General features: G+C 34.7%; 1 protein-coding gene across 1 annotated transcript; it reads right to left on the reverse strand.

Annotated features, from left to right (window-relative positions):
- Positions 1-23235: 23235 nt before the first annotated feature.
- LOC139858797 (benzyl alcohol O-benzoyltransferase-like) lies at positions 23236-24853 on the reverse strand. The gene is made up of 2 exons (XM_071847637.1): positions 24398-24853; positions 23236-24159 (listed from the first exon to the last, which is right to left on the reverse strand). The coding sequence occupies exons 1-2, from the start codon at positions 24851-24853 to the stop codon at positions 23236-23238; spliced, it is 1380 nt and encodes a 459-aa protein (XP_071703738.1).
- Positions 24854-25076: the final 223 nt, after the last annotated feature.

Genomic DNA, 25076 nt, shown 5'->3' on the forward strand with positions numbered 1-25076 from the left:
TCTAGGGCATGCCGGTTTTTACCGACGTTTCATAAAAATTTTTTCTAAAATTGCCACTCCTATGAATAAACTCCTAGAAAAGGATGCTCCATTCATCTTTTCAGATGAGTGTATCAAATCTTTTAATATTCTTAAAGAAAAACTCACTAATGCACCGATCATGATAACACCAAATTGGAATCTACCATTTGAACTAATGTGCGATGCAAGTGATTTTGCAATGGGAGCCGTTTTAGGACAAAAGATTGAAAAAAGATTTCAACCTATATATTATGCTAGTAAGACGTTACAAGGAGCACAAACGAACTATACAACTACTGAAAAAGAACTCCTTGCTATTGTCTTTGCTTTTGACAAATTTCGATCATATCTCGTTCTAGCAAAAATGGTGGTCTATACCGACCATTCTGCTCTTAGATACCTATTTTCAAAACAAGATGCTAAACCAAGATTAATCCGTTGGATCTTACTCTTACAAGAGTTTGATATTGAAATCCGAGATAAAAGAGGAGCAGAAAATCTCGCCGCTGATCATCTTTCTCGTCTTGAAAATCCTGAGTTAGAAGTTCTAAATGAATCGGCCATACAAGACAACTTTCCTGATGAATATCTATTGAAGATAGATTATAATGAAATCCCATGGTTTGCAGACTATGCAAACTACTTAGTTTGTGGATTCCTTGAGAAAGGATTATCGTACCAAAGACGAAAGAAATTCTTCAGTGATATAAAACACTATTTTTGGGAAGATCCACATTTGTTTAAAAGTTGTCCCGATGGAATAATACGCCGATGTGTATTTGGAGATGAAGCTAGTAAAATTTTAAACCATTGTCACACAGGACCAACAGGAGGGCATTATGGGCCTCAACTAACAGCAAGAAAAGTTTATGATGCTGGATTCTATTGGCCTACAATTTACAAAGACGCACACCTTCTTTGCAAATCCTGTGATGCTTGTCAAAGGGCCAGAAAAATAAGTCAACGTGATGAAATGCCACAAAATGTCATCCAAGTATGTGAAGTATTTGACATTTGGGGTATTGACTTTATGGGTCCATTTCCAAAATCTCATAATAATCTATATATACTCGTAGCCATTGATTATGTATCTAAATGGGCGGAAGCACAAGCTCTCCCAACTAACGATGCACGAGTTGTAGTCAACTTTTTAAAACGTCTTTTTGCAAGGTTTGGAACACCGAAAGCTTTAATAAGTGATCGGGGTACTCATTTCTGTAATAATCAACTTGAGAAAGTTCTTAAAAGATATGGAGTAACTCATAAAATCTCCACCGCATATCATCCACAAATAAGTGGACAAGTTGAAAATACCAACCGAGCTTTAAAACGTATTCTAGAGAAAACCGTAGGATCAAATCCGAAGGAATGGTCCATTAAATTGGAGGATGCACTCTGGGCTTTTAGAACAGCCTACAAAACTCCAATTGGAACCACACCTTTTAGACTTGTTTATGGAAAAGCATGTCATCTTCCAGTAGAAATTGAACACAAAGCATTTTGGGCTTTGAAATCATGTAATCTTGATTTACATGAAGCTGGACGTCTACGATTAAGTCAACTAAACGAATTAGAAGAATTAAGACATGAAGCATACAAAAATTCGTTAATCTATAAAGAAAGAACGAAGAAATGGCATGATAAAAGAATCAGAAGTTCAAAAGAATTTAAAGAAGGAGACAGAGTTCTTCTTTTCAATTCACGATTCAAGCTATTTCCTGGAAAATTGAAATCAAGATGGTCTGGACCATTCATAGTCAAAAGAGTTTTCCCATACGGAACGATAGAATTGATAAATTCAAATAGGATTGAATTTAAAGTTAATGGTCACAGAGTTAAACATTACATACATGGTCCGATGGAAGTCGACAACGAAGTTAATCACAATTTCGACACCACAGCTAACTAAGTGTGGGGAGAATCAAGTCTTTAAAGGATAATATGTATTTCTGTTAGAGTTAGATTGTCTGTTTTCATATAGTTCTCGAAAATGGAACCCGAATGGTCTTTCCCTAGCAGACCCTAAAGAACTAGTCTTCTCCCCCCATTCTGAATTTTTATTTTTTTAGGTTTTTACAAAATGAAGACTGCCTGTGAACTAAACCATGGTCTAATGCTACACGCTTTGATCACTAAAAGAAATAATGACATACTACCAAGTGAAATAGTATCAGTAATCAGAGAAAGAATGGACGGAGTTAGAAAAGAATCCAGATGCGAAGATAATAAGTTACAATTTGGTAAAGGAAAATCAAAATCCGCAGCGAAAAGAAGAGCACGACACCTAGAAAGATGTCACAAATGCGGAAAATGGTCACATGGAGGTAAATGTTCAAATAATCAAACCTATTCAAATACCGAATTTGTTACTTTATGCAGAGACGGACCGTTCATATGTTTAGAAGAAAAGACACTGAATGCTCGAGGTTACGCCTATGTAGCTATGGAAAACCAATTAAACCGACTATCTTATGAAGGGGATAGATCATATAACTAAGAAATCTATTTCACAGGTATGTTTGTACAGTTTTTATTTTATTTTTTTTATTTTTAACCTTTTGATAATAAACGCTAATTTGTTCGCTAAAAAGTATTAAATTGGTATTGAATAAAATTAGGTTTGGCGACCGAAATTATTGATATCATACAAAAATTTATTACATCACTGCGAAATTTAACGTTTATTCTTAAGGTATAAATATCTTTAATCAATCAACCCAAAATATTTCAAAAATTCGTCATGAGTTAAATTAGGTTTTGGAACCGAAATTACTTTACCGAAAAGAGGGGCGCATATTTTTGATAATATTTGATTGATTAAAGTTGAATAAAAAGCCAAAAAGATTTTTAATTTTATTTTTACCATGTTTTTAAAATTAATATTTAAATCTTAAATTAATATTGTAAACTTTGTAAAAACAATATATTTAAAATTGTAAATATTTGAAAAATTAATATAAGTTTGGTATGAATTTATAAATTTTTAAATTAAGTTGGTGTGAATTTTTAATTTTTAAAATATAAAATTTTAATTTTATGCATTTCAAATTTTAAGTTTGGTGTGAATTTTTAATATTAATTTTGAATTTTATATTTAAATTGTGTGAATTTAAAAACAAAAAAAAATTTACTTTATCTCATTAAGTTAAAAATATGATTTTTAAAATTCGTCGTAAGTTGAAGACTAGGTCTTTGAACCGAAATTGCTTTACCCAAGGAAGGGACGAGAATTTTTATTATCATTATTTTTAATCTTATTGAATTAAAGTATGCCAAAAACATTAAAAAACCAAAAATCTTAGCTTTTAAAACAATCGCTACAAAAGGACAAATTTTAAAATTTTGTCGAAGGACGGACTAGGACATCGATCCGAAACGACCTCGTCCTAAATAACAAGGGAAACAAAATTTTAAAAATTAAGTACTTAATTGTTTTATAAGTTAATGATTATAAAAAAAAAAAAAAAAAATTAGCAAACTCCGCGACTCGCGGAGTTTGAAGGGTTAAATGCCGCGAGTCGCGGAGGGACCAATTTACAGAAAAAAATAAAACGTAAAAAAATAGATCAGTGCACTCCACAACTCAAACAAACTGCGAAAACCCACGAAAAAACCCGAGAAAAAACCCTCAAAAATCACAATTTTTAACCGTTAATCACCAAATTTTTTACTAAAATCATGTTGAGAAGGATGCTATCTAGGAATTACTCAAGAAAAACGGTAAATTTCTACACCTAAACACCATTTAATCCGAAATTAGTGTTCTTGAGCAATTTTCTCCCCAATTTGATTTTGATGCTTTTTAGTGTAATTAGGCTTAAATTGTTTATGTATTATGCGTGTATAACCTAGATTGATGCTGTTTAACATGATTAGAAGCCTTAAACTTCAAATTTTGAATAATCTAGGGTTTGTGTTCTTGAGCAAATTTGGGGCTTTTTGATATAAACAGGTTATGGCCGATTTTTGTCATGAATTGTTGCTAAATTAAGTAGTGTAACATGTTTAGGTAGTTAAATGATCCAAACTTTGAGCCTAAACATGATTTTGAGAATTAAAGTGGACTTTTTCAAGTCTAAAATTCATGAACTTGATTTTTGAAAGATAATGCCATTTGAAACTTGTTTAATTGCTAGTAATGATTATTTTGACATGTTATTTGAGTTGAATGCTTATGAACTTGGCGAACATTTTCGTATATGCTTATTTGAAAAAGTGTAGATTTGATAAAAATGTGAAAATAAGCTTAAGTTTAATATAAATTGATAATGTCATTGTAATTATTTTGATTGATGATTTTGCTGACACTAATGCATATTTGGATGCACAAAAATTGTGTTTGATGTGTTTTGCAGACTGAAAGGGGTGAATCTTCATCCCAAGCCCGTAATGCTCCTGCTGAGAATGCGGAACAACAGGAGGTGGATAACTACTACAAGCAGGATATACCTCATCCAGTCATGACCTTTTCCGATATGCACTTGGAAGAGTTGCACCCGAACCTGAGATTTGACAGACTTTGGATAGATTATCCAAAATATCAAAGGGGTTTGCATACTCTTCATTCTAAGGTTGTTGAGGTACCAAGGGTCATAGAATGGGGACCCTTAGAAGCTGTAGAATTGGCCGGGCCAATTAGGGAATTACTTGTACAGAGGTATGGTAATTCTACTTTTAATGACTGGGTACGTTTATTCACCATGCGAAGACCTGTATATAAAGTATGGTGTGAAGAATTGTTATGTAGTATAGAGTTGAATGATCGGGTAGCTAGTTTAACCGATCGTTCTTTTATTAGATTTTTGTTAGGCGGTTCGATGCGCCACATGTCTTTACTGGACATGGCTCAGGCTTTACGTATATATACGCCTGAGGAGTTAGCATCTGCCGATTGTAGAGGGTTGATACTAAACGGTAGAAAGATAGATGAAAATTTTGATACACACGGTGTGTGGAGTCAAATGACAAGCCATCACCGTTTCAAAGGGGAAAATTACTCTTATTTGGATATAGATAGAGCCGAATTAAGAGTGATTCATAGGTTTTTAGCTAATTCGATTACACAAAGGGGTAAGAACAAGGAAAAAGTAAATGAACAGGATTTGTTTTACCATATGTGTATTCGAGACCCACAAAGCGCTGTAAGTATACCATATTGTGTGGGTTATTATTTATCAGCTATGGTTCGGGGGATGCGACCGCATAGCATAATAGGAGGTGGTATTTTTATTACTTTGATTGGTGAATATCTCGGTGTGGATATAAGTCGGGGGGATTATTAATAGAAGAACCGGAACCCCGCGATACTATAGGTTTAAATGTATACCATGGTGCGAAAGTTTTGAAGAGGCGAAATAACGCCGCAGTACAATACCATGGTAGACATCCACAGGTGGAGAGAAACCAACAGCAAGGTAATGTAGGAGGGGGGAATGAGATGCAAGAAATGCAAAGGTTTATAGCTTCTCAGGAATACGAAAATGCTAGACAGAGAGCATTTGAAGATTGGCAAGTTCATCAGAACCAAATCATAGCTCATTGCCAACATATAGGTAGAAACTATATTCCTACACCGAAACCCATCTTCCCTCCCTGGTCTATAGAGATGCAGCCACCATTTCCTACGTATAACCCTGCCGAAGCATTCTATAGCACCTATGGTTATGCCTGGAACCCCTATTGGTACCAGTATCATCCCTAGTATACTTTTTTTTTTTTTTTTGTAATTTGTAATTATTGATACGTTTAATACTTTTGTTAATATTGTAATCATTTTTATAATAGTCTAACTTTTATTCTTAGATTTTAATAATTTTTGAATGTGGGGTAATATACCAAACTTCAAAAATATGTATATATGTTTGCAGTTTATCTTATGTTCACAACAGGGTAAAACAACGCATTTTCAAAGACTGGCATTAAGTTCAGCAAAAGCAACTAATTTTTACGACAAGATGCAAAATATATGTGAAATAACAACAAGACGGAATGAACAAATGATGTGCACCATTTATCATTCAGCAAACAAACGCCAATATATTTGGAAACTTTGGTAAAAATTTAATCATTTTCACACTAATCACCCTCAATAATTTAAATTGTTACTGATTTCTTGCAAATGAGGGCATTGCAAGATCTTAAGTGTGGGAAGGGGTTAAATTCTTTCGGATTTTAAAATTTTTTACTTTATACACTTGGTTACCATTAAAAATACTAGTAAAGCAGTAGTTGTATTAGAATCTAGTGCTCTCTGATAATAAAGAACAGCCCTAGTCTTATATACTGACTACCCAATTCTAGTAAAATTTTTCAAAATTTTCAATTAAATAAACTCAAAATCATGTTTATACATATTTATGAACGATAAAACTAGGTTTTAACACCGAAATTATTGTAACCTCGGAAAGGACATAAATTGAGAAACAAACCAAAATGTTAAAATTCATTTAAAATGGAATAGAGGACGATAAAAAGGAAAATAAAAGCCAAGTGTGGGAAAATTTACCAAGTTATCTTAAACATATGTCACATATATCTGTAACAAATAACTGAAAATACTTTTGCTTTGGACTAAACTAAACTGTTTTACCCGATGAAAGAAAAGAAAGATGGATCCACACGATGAATCAATTCCATCATTAAAAGGAAGTAAAGTCTTCCGAAAAAGAAACGCGCTTCTTGATTTAGGTCATGAAGTTGTCGTCCAGACCAGCTGTAGGTTGACGAAAAATCTAGAAAAGTCATCACTAAAATCAGCAGGAAATCCACGGACCTCAGCATTAAACAGGGTCGCCAAGTGGTCAGATTTATCCTAACCATGAGAAGGATTTATCTCGTACAATGGGGGTGCACCATGCAAATTAGCTTGATAAGACTAATGAATCAGATCCCCAGAAAGGATAATCTCCTAAAAGATTAAAAATCAACTTTTAAGCCTGATATTACTCAATCCTTGAGATTGACCTTAAAGATTGAGAATTACAAACTCATGGAATTCAATGATATCTAAACTCGAGCTTGAACGAGAAAATATTTTGATCAAAATTACAAACTGATTTGTTTTCTGAAAACCCTATTTTCAATGCGTTCATTACCATTGAACGTAAAATCCTAGGAATTCACCTGGAATTTATTAGGTCACCTGAACTAAATCGGGTGTCAACCGTAAGAACGGTGGTTGCATAGTGGTTAAAGACAGGACCTTGTGCCATACCGAAAAATCATAAGGGTGAGCTTTACTATTGCTCCTACCAAGGATAGTAATTGCGTCCGACACGTTATAGACCATAATTAAAAGCATGTCAGGGGACATTGCCTTAACAGTTGCTTGTTCAACGCTTTCCTTTACAACCGGACGGTAGTTTACCGAAAGGTAATATACGGGACAAGTGAACTGGACGTGTTGCTTTCCAAATACAAGGTTAGCAAGTGGGTGACACAAAACCATAAGTTTTGAGCTAAAATTTTCAAATCTGAAACCCACCAAACCCACAAAAATATTTTGTAACACCGGTAAAGGGTTATCCCGGAAAACTTATCTAGGGTAAAAACTAGATTTAATTTTCAAAAGATCAAATGTTTTCATAAAGATCCAATTTCCTTAATGGATCTAAATTTTTATAGTCATGTGGGACTGTAAACCATATCGTTACTACCATTGTTTATACCGTCGTATAGAAAATCACTGATGTACAAAGTGTGAAGAATAAAGAAGTGATTCTTGTATTTCAAGACGATATTGCTTGAGGACAAGCAACGCTCAAGTGTGGGAATATTTGATAATGCTAAAAATGAACATATATTTCATAGCATTATTCCTCAAGAAAGACAAGCTTTTAGTTGAAATTGTTCTATTTACAAGTGATATTCGTTTAAATAATAAAAGGTGAAGACAAAAGACAGATTCGACGAATTGAAGACGCAAACGACCAAAAAGCTCAAAAGTACAAAAGACAATCAAAGAGGTTCCAATTATTGATAAGAAACGTCTCGAAATTACAAGAGTACAAGATTCAAAACACAAAGTACAAGATATTAAATTGTACGCAAGGACGTTCGAAAATCCGGAACCGGGACATGAGTCAACTCTCAACGCTCGACGCAACGGACTAAAAATTACAAGTCAACTATGCACATAAATATAATATAATATTTAAATAATTCTTATAATTATTTATATATTATAATAAATAATAAAAACCGTCGGCAAGAAAGACTCCAAATTGATCTGAGCTGTAATTTCAAACTCCGCGACTCGTGGAGTTTGAAGGCCAAAAAGGCCGCGAGTCGCGGAGCCCCAATTTCAGAAAATCCCTATAAAGCTCGCGCATTCTGATCGTAATCATCATCTTTTTTCTACTTCTCCTCATACGTAAAATATATATATATATATATAATTTATATTTTTATTTTAATTATAATTCTAATAATAAGGGTATGTTAGCGAATGTTGTAAGGGTGTAAGTCGAAATTCTGTCCGTGTAACGCTACGCTATTTTTAATCATTGTAAGTTATGTTCAACCTTTTTACATTAATGTCTCGTAGCTAAGATATTATTATGCTTATTTAATCCGAAGTAATCATGATGTTGGGCTAATTACTAAAATTGGGTAATTGGGCTTTGTATCATAATTGGGGTTTGGACAAAAGAACGACACTTGTGGAAATTAGACTATGGGCTATTAATGGGCTTTATATTTGTTTAACTAAATGATAGTTTGTTAATGTTAATATAAAGATTTACAATTGGGCGTCCTTATAAATTACCATATACACTCAATCGGACACGATGGGCGGGGTATTTATATGTACGAATAATCGTTCATTTAACCGGACACGGGAATGGATTAATAGCCACTAGAATAATTAAAACAGGGGTGAAATTATGTACAAAGGACACTTGGTATAATTGATAACAAAATATTAAAACCTTGGGTTACACTCAGTCGACAACCTGGTGTAATTATTAAACAAAGTATTAAAATCTTGTTACAGTTTAAATCCCCAATTAGTTGGAATATTTAACTTCGGGTATAAGGATAATTTGACGAGGACACTCGCACTTTATATTTATGACTGATGGACTGTTATGGACAAAAACCAGACGGACATATTAAATAATCCAGGACAAAGGACAATTAACCCATGGGCATAAAACTAAAATCAACACGTCAAACATCATGATTACGGAAGTTTAAATAAGCATAATTCTTTTATTTCATATTTAATTTCCTTTATTTTATATTTAATTGCACTTCTAATTATCGCATTTTTATTGTTATTGTATTTAATTGCACTTTTAATTATCGTACTTTTTAATTATCGCAAGTTTATTTTATCGCACTTCTATTATTCGCAATTTCATTATCGTTATTTACTTTATGCTTTAATTTAAGTCTTGTATTTATTTTTAATATTTTACATTTGGTTTTAACTGCGACTAAAGTTTTAAAATCGACAAACCGGTCATTAAACGGTAAAAACCCCCCATTTATAATAATAATATTGCTTATATATATATATATTTGTATTTTTATAAAAGTAAACTAATATAGCGTTGAGCTTTGTTTAAAAAAGATTCCTTGTGGAACGAACCGGACTTGCTAAAAACTACACTACTGTACGATTAGGTACACTGTTATAAGTGTTGTAGCAAGGTTTAAGTATATCCATTCTCTAAATAAATAAATATCTTGTGTAAAAATGTATCGTATTTAATAGTATTTCTTGTAAAATTTAATAGTATTTTATACCACTCCGCTACCACATCAATTTTCTTAGTCCGTAGTTAGCAGTCCGATGTTAGTGGTCCACAATTAGTTGCTTAAATAAAATAAATAAAGACCCCATCGTATTCGTATTGATCAGAATTAATCTAGACCCATGGTACCATGTTGTCAAATGACGTGTTGCGTACATAAAGTACCGTGTTGTCAAATGACGTGTTGCGTACAATCATGAGGTCTTATGATTAATCTTCTCGTGTTGTTTACGGGTGGTCCTGAAATATATAAAATCAAATCATAAGTAAATATATATTAAATATTATGTTGATTAGCCAAGATATGATTAATCCGATTTTGTCATAATATAATATATTACAGGTCTTGAAGTGTTTTTTTAAAAATCAAATTAGAAGGATCTATTTAGTTTGCGAACAAGTTTGAAATCACTCAAACTATGTTCTTGTTGTTAAAATTTTACAACACAAAATAAGATAGCTATATAAATATGAATCGAATAAGGTTATGAATAAGGTTACTACCTCAAGTTACTTGGACAAAGCTACTGGAAAAGGTAAGAAAAATCTTGGAATCAAAAGAGTGGTGGAGTGGGATTGAAAGATTGGAAGTAATCTCCTTGAAATCGGATGACTATATTGATACGTTCTTGAGTAGGTAAATGAAGAGAGATTAGGGAGTGAATTAACTTGAAAGAAAATTGGAAATGAAATTGTATGTGTGTGTGTGCAAAATAGCATGATTATGGGATGGATATATAGGAGATTTAGTTTGTTTTCTTGCACAAAAGTCACACATGAGGTTAAATGGCTGGTTCCCACATGTAACATCATGTCTAGTGGCTGATCATTGAAGTTTATTGTTGGTGTATACCAATAGTAAATACGTATAGAAGCTGGGTATGATACGGTTACATATACCCAAGATATACTTGTAGAAATTTTGAGGAATCGGAACGAGAATTCAAATATGGACGGGTTTATAACTGTAAAAGAGGCTCAAAACTGGGCTTTTATTTTTGGGTCAAACCGGACCAAAATAAAATTTTAAGACATTTTTGATAAAGCAATGTTAGCCCAAAAAAAAAATTTCCAAGCTGACCTGGCAGCTCGACCCCAGCCAGTGGCTCTGCCCCTTGGACCCCGCCAGGGGTTGCCACCCCTTGGACACCCGCTTTTCGGGGGCGCTTCCCCCGAACCCCCGTCATAATCAAGATAAGTTCAAACAAGTGTGCACTCCACATAATCGTAAGTATATATGTCAAAGAACATTACATATAGTTATCGTTTTGAAAACTTAAGTTAGTGGTCTCAAAGTATACTTATAACTCATTGTTGTTAGTTCACAATGAAATGTTAAACCATCCTTAAATCATGTTAAATATGTATAGATATGTACATATACATAATCGTATAATTATCGTGTGTTATATAGTTTGTGATATCATCGGTCAAATTGGACGGTCAAACGTTGTGTGAAACTCTTTTCAAAAACATAAGTCTCAACAGTTTGGATTGCTTATCATGTTGGTAAGGTTTATTTTATGTAAATATTAATCTCATAAGTATAAAACGATCGTAAAAATCCGGGTCATTACAGTACCTACCCGTTAAATAAATTTCGTCCCGAAATTTTAAAGTTGTACCTATTTTGCGTTGTCGGGAAACAAATGTGGGTACTTTTGTTTCATCTGATCCTCTCGTTCCCAAGTAAACTCGGGACCTCTTCGAGCATTCCAACGAACCTTAACGATTGGTATGTTGCTCTGCTTGAGCCATTTAACTTCACGGTCCATGATTTCGACTGGTTCTTCTATGAATTGTAGTTTCTCATCGACTTGGATTTCTTCAAGAGGAATGGTGAGATCTTCCTTTGAAAGACATTTCTTGAGGTTTGAGACGTGAAATGAATTATGTACTCCGGCGAGTTGTTGTGGTAACTCGAGTCGATAAGCTACCGGTCCGATGCGTTCGATGATCTTGAACGGGCCTACATACCTTGGGTTCAGTTTACCCCTTTTTCCAAAACGTATTACACCTTTCCAAGGTGACACCTTTAGCATAACCATGTCACCGATCTGAAACTCTAATGGTTTCCTTCGGACATCCGCGTAGCTCTTTTGGCGACTACGGGCTGTTTTCAATCTCTCCTTGATTTGCACTATCTTCTCAGTAGTTTCATGGATGATCTCGGGACCAGTTAATTGTCGATCTCCTACTTCATTCCAACAGATAGGGGATCTACACTTCCTTCCATACAGTGCTTCGAATGGTGCAGCTTTAATGCTCGCATGATAACTATTATTATACGAGAATTCTGCTAATGGTATATATTTATCCCATCCATTTCCAAAATCGATCACACATGCCCTGAGCATGTCTTCAAGAGTCTGAATTGTTCTTTCACTCTGCCCGTCAGTTTGCGGATGGTATGCGGTGCTCATATCCAAACGGGTTCCCAGGGCCTCCTGTAGTGATTGCCAAAACTTTGATGTAAATCTACTATCATGATCGGATATAATGGAAATAGGTATTCCATGCATTGAAACAATTTCCTTTATGTATAATCGTAATAGCTTCTCCATTCTATCCGTTTCCTTTATAGGCAAGAAATGTGCAGATTTGGTGAGACGATCAACTATTACCCAAATGGTGTCATAACCCCAGGCAGTCTTAGGTAACTTTGTGATGAAATCCATGGTAATACCATCCCATTTCCATTCTGGGATTTCTGGTTGTTGAAGTAACCCTGACGGCTTCTGTTGTTCTGCTTTGACTTTGGAACAAGTTAAACATTCCCCAACATATGTTGCAACATCTGTCTTTAAATTAGGCCACCAATAATGTGTCTTAAGATCTTGATACATCTTTCTAACTCCAGGATGTATCGAGTATCTTGTCTTATGTGCCTCATTCAATATCAACTTCCTTAATCCACCCAACTTCGGTACCCAAATACGGTTTGAAAAATATCGAATTCCGTCTTCCCGCATAACGAGTTGCTTCTCATACTTCTTCATTATTTCATTTCCTATGTTTTCTTTAGTAAGAGCTTCTCGTTGAGCCTCTTTGATTTGTGAGTTGAGATTCATGCGAATTTTTATGTTCATTGCTCGTACTCGAATTGGTTCCCGTTCCTTTCTGCTTAGAGCGTCGGCCACTACATTCGCTTTCCCGGGATGATAGCGAATCTCACAATCATAGTCGTTTATCAGCTCGACCCACCTACGTTGCCTCATGTTCAGCTGTTTCTGATCAAAAATATGTTGAAGGCTTTTATGATCAGTAAACACAGTGCATTTAACCCCATATAAATAGTGTCTCCATATCTTCAATGCAAACACTACTGCTCCCAATTCTAAATCATGCGTCGTATAATTCTGCTCGTGAATCTTCAATTGTCGGGATGCGTATGCTATAACTTTCTTCCGTTGCATAAGGACGCAACCAAAACCTTGTCGCGAAGCGTCACAATATATCTCGAAATCATCGTTCCCTTCAGGTAATGATAAAATAGGTGCTGTAGTCAACTTCTTCTTCAGTAATTGAAATGCACTCTCTTGCTCAGAAGTCCATTCGTACTTCTTCCCTTTTTGCGTTAACGCTGTTAATGGTTTAGCTATTCGAGAAAAATCTTGAATAAACCTTCTATAATAACCAGCTAAACCCAAAAATTGGCGTATCTGCGTTGGTGTCTTAGGAGTCTCCCATTTTTCAATGGCCTCAATTTTAGCTGGATCAACCTGAATTCCTTTGCTACTAACAACGTGGCCAAGAAATTGCACTTCTTTCAACCAAAATGCACACTTAGAAAATTTGGCGTATAACTGTTCTTTTCTTAACAATTCTAATACCAACCTTAAATGCTGATCATGCTCTTGCTCACTCTTGGAATAGATAAGAATATCGTCAATGAAAACGATAACAAACTTATCTAAATACGGACTACAAACTCGATTCATGAGGTCCATGAATACAGCTGGCGCATTAGTCAACCCAAACGGCATGACCAAAAATTCATAATGACCGTAGCGTGTCCGAAAAGCAGTTTTCGGAATATCTTCTTCTTTAACACGTAATTGATGATAGCCCGATCTTAAGTCGATTTTTGAGTACACACATGATCCTTGCAATTGATCAAATAAGTCATCAATTCTCGGTAGTGGATACCGATTCTTGATAGTTAACTTATTTAATTCACGATAATCTATACACATTCGGAAAGATCCATCTTTCTTCTTGACGAATAAAATCGGAGCTCCCCACGGTGAAGTGCTCGGTCGAATGAAACCACGGTCCAGTAATTCTTGTAACTGGCTTTGTAACTCTTTCATCTCAGATGGTGCAAGTCTATATGGAGCACGAGCCACTGGTGCAGCTCCTGGTACTAGATCTATTTGAAATTCTACAGATCTAAATGGAGGTAATCCCGGCAACTCTTCCGGAAATACTTCAGAAAAATCTCTTGCCACAGGCACGTCGTTGATGCTCTTCACTTTTTCCTTGGTTTCGACTTTATTAACATGTGCTAGGATAGCATAGCACCCTTTCTTCAAGCACCTTTGAGCTTTCAAACAACTAATGAGTTTTAGCTTTGAGTTACCCTTCTCTCCATAAATCATTAATGGCGTTCTATCCTTACGAGGAATGCGAATTGCCTTCTTGGCGCACACAACTTCAGCTCCTATTTTGGACATCCAGTCCATGCCGACTATTACATCAAAACTTCCTAATTCTACGGGTATCAAATCAATCTTAAATTTTTCTCCGGCTAAATTTATTTTACAATCACGGCAAATTTTATCGGCTTTAATTAGTTTACCATTAGCTAACTCAATCATGTACTTAGCATCTAGAGGTAATAATGAACAATTTAATTTAGCGTGAAAGTCTCTACACACGTAACTTCTATCGGCACCAGTATCAAATATAATAGATGCGGATAAGTTATTAATGGTAAACGTACCCGTAACAAGCTCCGGGTTTTCATACGCCTCTCTAGCATTAATAACAAATGCTCTTCCACGTGCAGATCCGTTATTCTTCTCTGGATTCGGGCACTGACTCTTATAATGACCCTGTTTCCCACACCCATAACAAGTAACAGTGGCCAAGGCAGTTCTATTTGCATTGGTGGTAGGAGTCTTGGTACCGTTTGTATTTGTAGCGGGAACCCTACAATCTTCAGCAAGATGACCTTTTCGATTACAATTGTTGCACACCACATTACAATAACCAGAGTGATGTTTGTGGCATCTGTTACATAAAGGATTTCATCCCTTGTAACCTGAGTTCGAACCGCTACCCGCACCTTGCGTGGTTTCTTGTTTCTTGTTGGATTGTTGATGATTACCTTCCCACTTTCTTTTGTTTCTTGATGTCTTGACATCGGTGTTCTTATCCAGAATAATCTGGTCCATCAACTCGTTCGCCATGGTGATAGCTTCATGAATAGTCTTGGGTTTGGATGCTGTAACATTTGCCTTGACCTTTTTAGGCAACCCGTCTTTGTACAGTTCAATCTTCCGTTCTTCGGTTGGTGCCAATTCGGGACATAACAAAGCTAATTCCATGAATCGCTGATTGTAGTTGGTGAGTTCAGTACCAACAACTTTCAGGCTTCGTAATTCAGCTTCCAACTTCCTAACCTCGTTCCTTGGACAATATTCGTTGATTAGCATTATTTTGAATTCTTCCCAAGGAGTATCATAAGCTACATCTCCTCCTACGGCCTTCACATAGTTTTTCCACCACGTGAGTGCACTATCTTGTAGGGTGCACGATGCATACTTGGTCATGTCCTTCTCAATACAACCACTGATTTTAAACACAGACTCAATCTTTTCGATCCACCGGGTTAAACCAACCGGTCCTTCTGTTCCACTGAATGATGAGGGCTTGCAACCTTGAAAAGTTTTGTAAGTGCACCCCACACGAGGATTTGGGTTAACTGCAGCACCTCTTGCAGCCTCGACCCATAACATTCTGTCGTTCACTCGCTGATTGATGAGTTCCTGGATTTCTTGTTCCGTCATTCGGTTCAATCGCGCCATAATCTTCAACAAGAATGAAAAAAAAATAATTATTCACATGGAATATTATAGATGTAGTATGTATTTACAGTACATCGTAGCTTATTAATAATATGAACAAGTTATTATTATAAAAGCCTTTTCTTCTTATTAGCGTTTTATAATTATATCTAGGGTAGTACTTACCCGTTAAAGTTCATACTTAATAGCTTAGTACGAAAATCAATTACTACCACCCAAATAATACTTAACCATGGAAAATTATTGCATTTCACACTTCACTATTTTACATATGCTTATCTTACATCAAACATTAAGCAAACCATACTAGTAATATTATACAAAATATTATATGATCCCATGGTTTAAAACAACAGTGCATCATTTAACCCAAAGCGTTTGTGTTCAAAGAAATCGCTTAAAGGTTATCCTGGTTGTCTCCCTGCGTTTTGGTTGAGGAACCGAAGAACTGGATGTCGAGATAGAACTAATAGGAATAGCGTGAATAGGTGTGGAAGTATCTGGTGGAGTTGGTGCGACAACATTCTCTCTAGACTCGGGATTTGGATTTTCCATTTCAGTAGCCTTTCGTTTCTTTCCTCGTTCGAACTTGTCTTTCGTAATTTCCTGTATTTCTTCCTCCTCAGGATCACTTTTTGGTTCCTCTTCAATTGATTCATCCGGAACTTGTGAGTCTTCCCCAAAGGTGTCGTTTTCATCATCGGATAGGTTAATGACTGGAACACCATCTGAAGATTCTGGTTCGGAGTCGCTGAATGTGATAATAAGTTCTAAGCCAGACATCTATCACATAACAACTAGCACGTTAATACCACATAATATTTACATATTAATTTTTAACCAACAAGGATAAGCAATAGTTTTCGAAATCAAACACGGTCAAAGTCGAGACTCACTAATGCATCCTAACAAACTCGATAAGACACACTAATGCAAATTTTCTGGTTCTCTAAGACCAACGCTCTGATACCACATGTCATAACCCAACCTTAACCATAAGGACGAATACAATAACATATGATTTCATCGCGAGGTATTGACCTCTATATGCGACATTTTTCAAAAACTGCATTCGTTTTTACAATACAAACCATAGCTTTTATTACAAATACAAGGTTTAAACAACTTAATAATGATTATCGTTTAGCGATAATCTTAGACTTACAAACTTTACATGTGATAATAACAATACGACCACCAACATATTTTACATTACAAATCCTCCGATATGCAGTTTTATTTTTGACACAAATATGCATACTCAAGATCTTGCTTAAATTCAACATGTTGCAGCGGAAGCTTTTAGTTATCACCTGAGAATAAACATGCTTAAAACGTCAACATAAAGTTGGTGAGATATAGGTTTAATGCCGGCAGCGTTATAAATATAGACCACAAGATTTCATATATAAACGTTTTAATAAAAATATTCTAAGTTGTTGAGCACTTGATAACCATACTTAACATTTAATCAACGTCGCATATTCCCTTTATTATGAAATCTTACTACACCGTACCAAGTGTAGTCACCGAAACGAAGTACTGTGCAACCGTTGAATACTGGTCGTCCAGTCCGGTTGGGGTTGTCAGGCCCGATAGATCTATCAACAGGATTCGCGTTTACAATACCACATGTAAATAATAGTTACCAAGTTACAGGGAAGTATGCCAGTGGTACAACTCAACGTAGAATATATATTTTTAATCACTTGTGTCCATAACATAAATCATAAAATGCATGTATTCTTATCTCGAAATATTTAGAGTTTAAAAGTGGGACTATATACTCACTTTTGCCTTGAAGGTATTTATCACGACTTGGTCTCCGATTGATATCACAAACCTAACCATATATATAATATATCAACATATTTTCTTTTCAAGTAATCGTTACATATATATATATATATACTTTTAATACTTTTAATATTTTCTTAGTCCGTAGTTAGCAGTCCGATGTTAGTGGTCCACAATTAGTTGCTTAAATAAAATAAATAAAGACCCCATCGTATTCGTATTGATCAGAATTAATCTTGACCCATGGTACCATGTTGTCAAATGACGTGTTGCGTACATAAAGTACCGTGTTGTCAAATGACGTGTTGCGTACAATCATGAGGTCTTATGATTAATCTTCTCGTGTTGTTTACGGGTGGTCCTGAAATATATAAAATCAAATCATAAGTAAATATATATTAAATATTATGTTAATTAGCCAAGATATGATTAATCCGATTTTGTCATAATATAATATATTACAGGTCTTGAAGTGTTTTTTTAAAAATCAAATTAGAAGGATCTATTTAGTTTGCGAACAAGTTTGAAATCACTCAAACTATGTTCTTGTTGTTAAAATTTTACAACACAAAATAAGATAGCTATATAAATATGAATCGAATAAGGTTATGAATAAGGTTACTACCTCAAGTTACTTGGACAAAGCTACTGGAAAAGGTAAGAAAAATCTTGGAATCAAAAGAGTGGTGGAGTGGGATTGAAAGATTGGAAGTAATCTCCTTGAAATCGGATGACTATATTGATACGTTCTTGAGTAGGTAAATGAAGAGAGATTAGGGAGTGAATTAACTTGAAAGAAAATTGGAAATGAAATTGTATGTGTGTGTGTGTGCAAAATAGCATGATTATGGGATGGATATATAGGAGATTTAGTTTGTTTTCTTGCACAAAAGTCACACATGAGGTTAAATGGCTGGTTCCCACATGTAACATCATGTCTAGTGGCTGATCATTGAAGTTTATTGTTGGTGTATACCAATAGTAAATACGTATAGAAGCTGGGTATGATACGGTTACATATACCCAAGATATACTTGTAGAAATTTTGAGGAATCGGAACGAGAATTCAAATATGGACGGGTTTATAACTGTAAAAGAGGCTCAAAACTGGGCTTTTATTTTTGGGTCAAACCGGACCAAAATAAAAGTTTAAGACATTTTTGATAAAGCAATGTTAGCCCAAAAAAAAACTTCCAAGCTGACCTGGCAGCTCGACCCCAGCCAGTGGCTCTGCCCCTTGGACCCCGTCAGGGGTTGCCACCCCTTGGACACCCGCTTTTCGGGGGCGCTTCCCCCGAACCCCCGTCATAATCAAGATAAGTTCAAACAAGTGTGCACTCCACATAATCGTAAGTATATATGTCAAAGAACGTTACATATAGTTATCGTTTTGAAAACTTAAGTTAGTGGTCTCAAAGTATACTTATAACTCATTGTTGTTAGTTCACAATGAAATGTTAAACCATCCTTAAATCATGTTAAATATGTATAGATATGTACATATACATAATCGTATAATTATCGTGTGTTATATAGTTTGTGATATCATCGGTCAAATTGGACGGTCAAACGTTGTGTGAAACTCTTTTCAAAAACATAAGTCTCAACAGTTTGGATTGCTTATCATGTTGGTAAGGTTTATTTTATGTAAATATTAATCTCATAAGTATAAAACGATCGTAAAAATCCGGGTCGTTACAACCAAAAACACCTACAAACACTTTCATTCTTCAATTTTCTTCATCTAATTGATCTCTCTCAAGTTCTATCTTCAAGTTCTAAGTGTTCTTCATATATTCTACAAGTTCTAGTTACCAAAAATCAAGAATACTTTCAAGTTTGCTAGCTCACTTCCAATCTTGTAAGGTGATCATCCAACCTCAAGAAATCTTTGTTTCTTATAGTAGGTTATCATTCTAATACAAGGTAATAATCATATTCAAACTTTGGTTCAATTTCTATAACTATAACAATCTTATTTCAAGTGATGATCTTACTTGAACTTGTTTTCGTGTCATGATTCTGCTTCAAGAACTTCGAGCCATCCAAGGATCTGTTGAAGCTAGATCCATTTTTCTCTTTTCCAGTAGGTTTATCCAAGGAACTTAAGGTAGTAATGATGTTCTTAACATCATTCGATTCATACATATAAAGCTATCTTATTCGAAGGTTTAAACTTGTAATCACTAGAACATAGTTTAGTTAATTCTAAACTTGTTCGCAAACAAAAGTTAATCCTTCTAACTTGACTTTTAAAATCAACTAAACACATGTTCTATATCTATATGATATGCTAACTTAATGATTTAAAACCTGGAAACACGAAAAACACCGTAAAACCGGATTTACGCCGTCGTAGTAACACCGCGGGCTGTTTTGGGTTAGTTAATTAAAAACTATGATAAATTTTGATTTAAAAGTTGTTATTCTGAGAAAATGATTTTTATTATGAACATGAAACTATATCCAAAAATTATGGTTAAACTCAAAGTGGAAGTATGTTTTCTAAAATGGTCATCTAGACGTCGTTCTTTCGACTGAAATGACTACCTTTACAAAAACGACTTGTAACTTATTTTTATGACTATAAACCTATACTTTTTCTGTTTAGATTCATAAAATAGAGTTCAATATGAAACCATAGCAATTTGATTCACTCAAAACGGATTTAAAATGAAGAAGTTATGGGTAAAACAAGATTGGATAATTTTTCTCATTTTAGCTACGTGAAAATTGGTAACAAATCTATTCCAACCATAACTTAATCAACTTGTATTGTATATTATGTAATCTTGAGATACCATAGACACGTATACAATGTTTCGACCTATCATGTCGACACATCTATATATATTTCGGAACAACCATAGACACTCTATATGTGAATGTTGGAGTTAGCTATACAGGGTTGAGGTTGATTCCAAAATATATATAGTTTGAGTTGTGATCAATACTGAGATACGTATACACTGGATCGTGGATTGATTCAAGATAATATTTACCGATTTATTTCTGTACATCTAACTGTGGACAACTAGTTGTAGGTTACTAACGAGGACAGCTGACTTAATAAACTTAAAACATCAAAATATATTAAAAATGTTGTAAATATATTTTGAACATACTTTGATATATATGTATATATTGTTATAGGTTCGTGAATCAACCAGTGGCCAAGTCTTACTTCCCGACAAAGTAAAAATCTGTGAAAGTGAGTTATAGTCCCACTTTTAAAATCTAATATTTTTGGGATGAGAATACATGCAGGTTTTATAAATGATTTACAAAATAGACACAAGTACGTGAAACTACATTCTATGGTTGAATTATCGAAATCAAATATGCCCCTTTTTATTAAAGTCTGGTAATCTAAGAATTAGGGAACAGACACCCTAATTGACGCGAATCATAAAGATATATCTATTGGGCCCAACAAGCCCCATCCAAAGTACCGGATGCTTTAGTACTTCGAAATTTATATCATATCCGAAGGGTGTCCCGGAATGATGGTGATATTCTTATATATGCATCTTGTTAATGTCGGTTACCAGGTGTTCACCATATGAATGATTTTTATCTCTATGTATGGGATGTGTATTGAAATATGAAATTTTGTGGTCTATTATTATGATTTGATATATATAGGTTAAACCTATAACTCACCAACATTTTTGTTGACGTTTTAAGCATGTTTATTCTCAGGTGATTATTAAGAGCTTCCGCTGTCGCATACTTAAATAAGGATGAGATTTGGAGTCCATGCTTGTATGATATTGTGTAAAAACTGCATTCAAGAAACTTATTTTGTTGTAACATATTTGTATTGTAAACCATTATGTAATGGTCATGTGTAAACAGAATATTTTAGATTATCATTATTTGATAATCTACGTAAAGCTTTTTAAACCTTTATTGATGAAATAAAGGTTATGGTTTGTTTTAAAATGAATGCAGTCTTTGAAAAACGTCTCATATAGAGGTCAAAACCTCGCAACGAAATCAATTAATATGGAACGTTTTTAATCAATAAGAACGGGACATTTCACCTATCTCCGCCACTGATGATCCAAGCTACAATATATATATATGGGCAGGATCAATGGGGAAGTAACCAATCGGGGGGAAGCGGGGGGAAGCAAATTTTGTTTTTTATCGTTTTTTTTGAAATTTTTTTTTCCGGCATAAAGATCACACGAAAATATGAACATTTAGAAGAGACACTTCGTGATGAATGTTATTATTTAGGCGGGAAAACGATCGACAAAAATAATATTCAAGATAATATTGTTCGTGAAGAATATGAACGTTTTTTTTCCATGTTTTGTGAAGTAAAATTTAGCCCGATTTAAAGTTTAGGGTTTAGGGTTTAGGGTTTAGGGTTTGGTGTTTTGGATTTATTCCATAAACCCAAAACACCAAACCCAAAACCCTAAACCCTAAACTCTAAATCGTTGGTGTTAAAAACTCAATCTAAATCCTAAATCTAAACCCTAAATCTAAACCCTAAATTTCTAAACCCTAATATCTAAACCCTAATATCTAAAACCTCAAAATACGCTCGAAAAATACGATAATTGTTATATATTACTTCTTCGAGCGTTTTTCCGCCAAAATAAAAATATTTATCACAAAGTGTCTCTACTAAATGTTCATATTTTCATCTCATCTATAATGTTCGTGAACAAAGTTTTTTCAAAAAATGAAAAAAAACGTTTTTGCTTCCCCCCGCTTCCCCCCGAATGGTTACTTCCCTCTTGATCCTACCACTATATATATATATATATATATATATATATATATATATATATATATATATATATATATATATATATATATATATATATATATATATATATATATATATTAAATGGATCAAATCAGAACTTTTTTGGAGTGAGAACTCCTTATATTTTAACAAATTTTCTGGCGGACGAACAACAAATCAACTATTCGGACAATTTTTTTTTTTGGCGAGCGAACAATTTTCTGGAATGTCGAACCATTTTGGCTAGATGCAAGTGCTATTTTTGTTCTACATTTTATGTAGAACATGATGTAGAACAGCATGTAGAACATGCTATTCTACACATGTTCTACATCAATTTTCATTGATTTGAGTTTAAGGTTTAGACTAAGAGTTTAGATTTAGGGTTTTAGGGTTTAGATTTTTAGGGTTCAGGGTTTAGATTTATGGTTTAGAATGAGTTTTTTACACGAACGGTTTAGGGTTTAGGGTTTAGGGTTGAAGATTTACGGAGTACAAATATTATGTTACTGACAGAAGATTACTAACAAATATTCAAAATAAACATTTCATTCATTATTCTATCTTTGAAGAGGAGATGGACGTAATCGAGCACAAACAAACACATTCTTAATCGAACATAAGCCAACTCATTTGAAGGCTATGAAACATCAGACTCTGAGTTCTGATCAACTAAAAGACACGTCATAATGAATTCCTAATTTACATTTTGTATTTTAAGATATATATAATTATAATAATGATAAAGATTGCGATATAGATAAAAAAGTTCGATCGATTATTTTGAAAGAAAACAGACAATTAATACAATGCAGTTACGAAGTATGTTCACTTAGTTTATTGATTGAAAACATGTAAATTACAATTTGGAAAGCACACGTAACTTATTATCATCATCTTGATTGTTGCTGTTTTGCATCGAGATGCTATTTAACTCTTCAACGAATTTTTCCATGGTCGCACTCGGCAAACATATGCCTACAGCTATACCATACTCGCTTTTGTTGTTAGCGAATGGCAAATAGAAACTTGCAAATTCATTGGCCCCGAACGCAGGCCCTCCATAGGCCGCTTTTCCCCATCCAAAGTCAACTATATCCATTCCAGCACGAGTTATATCTGAGACAAAAAAGCTACGAACAAGTGTGAAGTGAGGTCGATCCTTGATTACCATTAGGTCGACTAAAGATCTCATGTACTCTTCATTAACATCATACTTGGCCTTCATCACAAGTTCCAATGCGTGACTTAACGGTTCTTTGGTTAGGTCTCGAGCTGTGGAAGTGGCTCCTACTATGGCAACAACATTTCCATAAAATCCAGTAGGGATAAATGATTTGAGCTTTAAACGTGCATCAATGGCGAATATAATGCGCATATCATCTTTAGGATCTGGTTGGAGAGCAATGGTACGACAACGCCAGAGGTAAGCAGTTAGCAAGTCAAAGGTGGAGCAATTTTTAAGGTGTGCGGGAGCAAGCCCACGAAGGGTGGACAACTCATTAGGTCCAAAGAAAAATGACTTGTATGCCACACCATCATTTGGAATGACTTTATTTGGTGCATCAACCACTTGATCGAACGCGTGATGTGTACATGTGACACGTGGCGGATATCTGGCGCTAAGCAGTTCTCTTTGCCACACGGGCATTGTTGATGGTGTGGATGCACCGCGTGCTATCTCACCTAATGCGATCGTAAATTGCAAAATCCCTGTTGCGTCACTCATGGTGTGATTGACTCGTAAAGCAAAGACAAAACCCCCGCATAAGAGTCGTGTCACCTAGTTAATTAGATAATACACCCAAGTTTAACTGAGTGAGAATACATATAAAGATTCAACAAATGACTATATTATAGTATGAGTAAATCACATAGCAGTTTTACATGTTAAAGTTTAGAAAGGAAAACTTTTAAAAATCAAAATTAAGAAAGAAAGACTTTTAAAAGTCAAATAGGAGAGTTATATTGAAACAGAGGGAGTAAACGTTAGTCATTATTCAGTAATTTAAAGCTTTCACCTGAATGACTAGCAAAGGCGAGTCAACGATTCCGGAAGATTCTTCGGGATCATAGAGAAACTCATCGATACAAGGAAAGGGGGGAAGCAGCGGGTACCCAAATTGTTCAAATGTAACATCAGCATCGGCCTCGACAAACAACACACCTTGTCCAGAACAATCCACCATAAGCTTATTTTTCGGACCTTCTTTGAGACGACCAGCAAACGGATAGTAAAATACTAGCAGTTTACCCAGGGCTTTCCTGATCACAGTTGCAGGATTAATTTTATCAATCATTTTTTGATGATGTCCGCGATATATATGAATTAACCACATCTGTCTTCTTAGGCCTTGTGAATCATCAAGGTCTGATAGAGGTTTTAGTTCTCGTGGCGTGGGTTTAGCCGGGACAATCAGCTCTGGTGCGCGTCTACGAACAGTAAACTTCAAGGGAGTATTGATCTGTGGAGCCATATATATCTAAAATGTATTGTTAAATTGTGTTTTTGTAGGTGACTTGCATTTGGTATGATGGTGAACTTATAGCAGTTTTTATGATTATTATATAGGATACTATTATTTATTTTATAAGTTATGGTCAACTCATCAAGAATGATGATCGGAAGCTAGCTGCATTAAAATACCATCTTTAGGATTTCTAAGTAGTAAAGTATCTTTAAGTTATTAGATGATGTAT

Source organism: Rutidosis leptorrhynchoides, chromosome 7 (genome assembly GCF_046630445.1).
Source record: "Rutidosis leptorrhynchoides isolate AG116_Rl617_1_P2 chromosome 7, CSIRO_AGI_Rlap_v1, whole genome shotgun sequence".
NCBI lineage: Eukaryota > Viridiplantae > Streptophyta > Magnoliopsida > Asterales > Asteraceae > Rutidosis > Rutidosis leptorrhynchoides.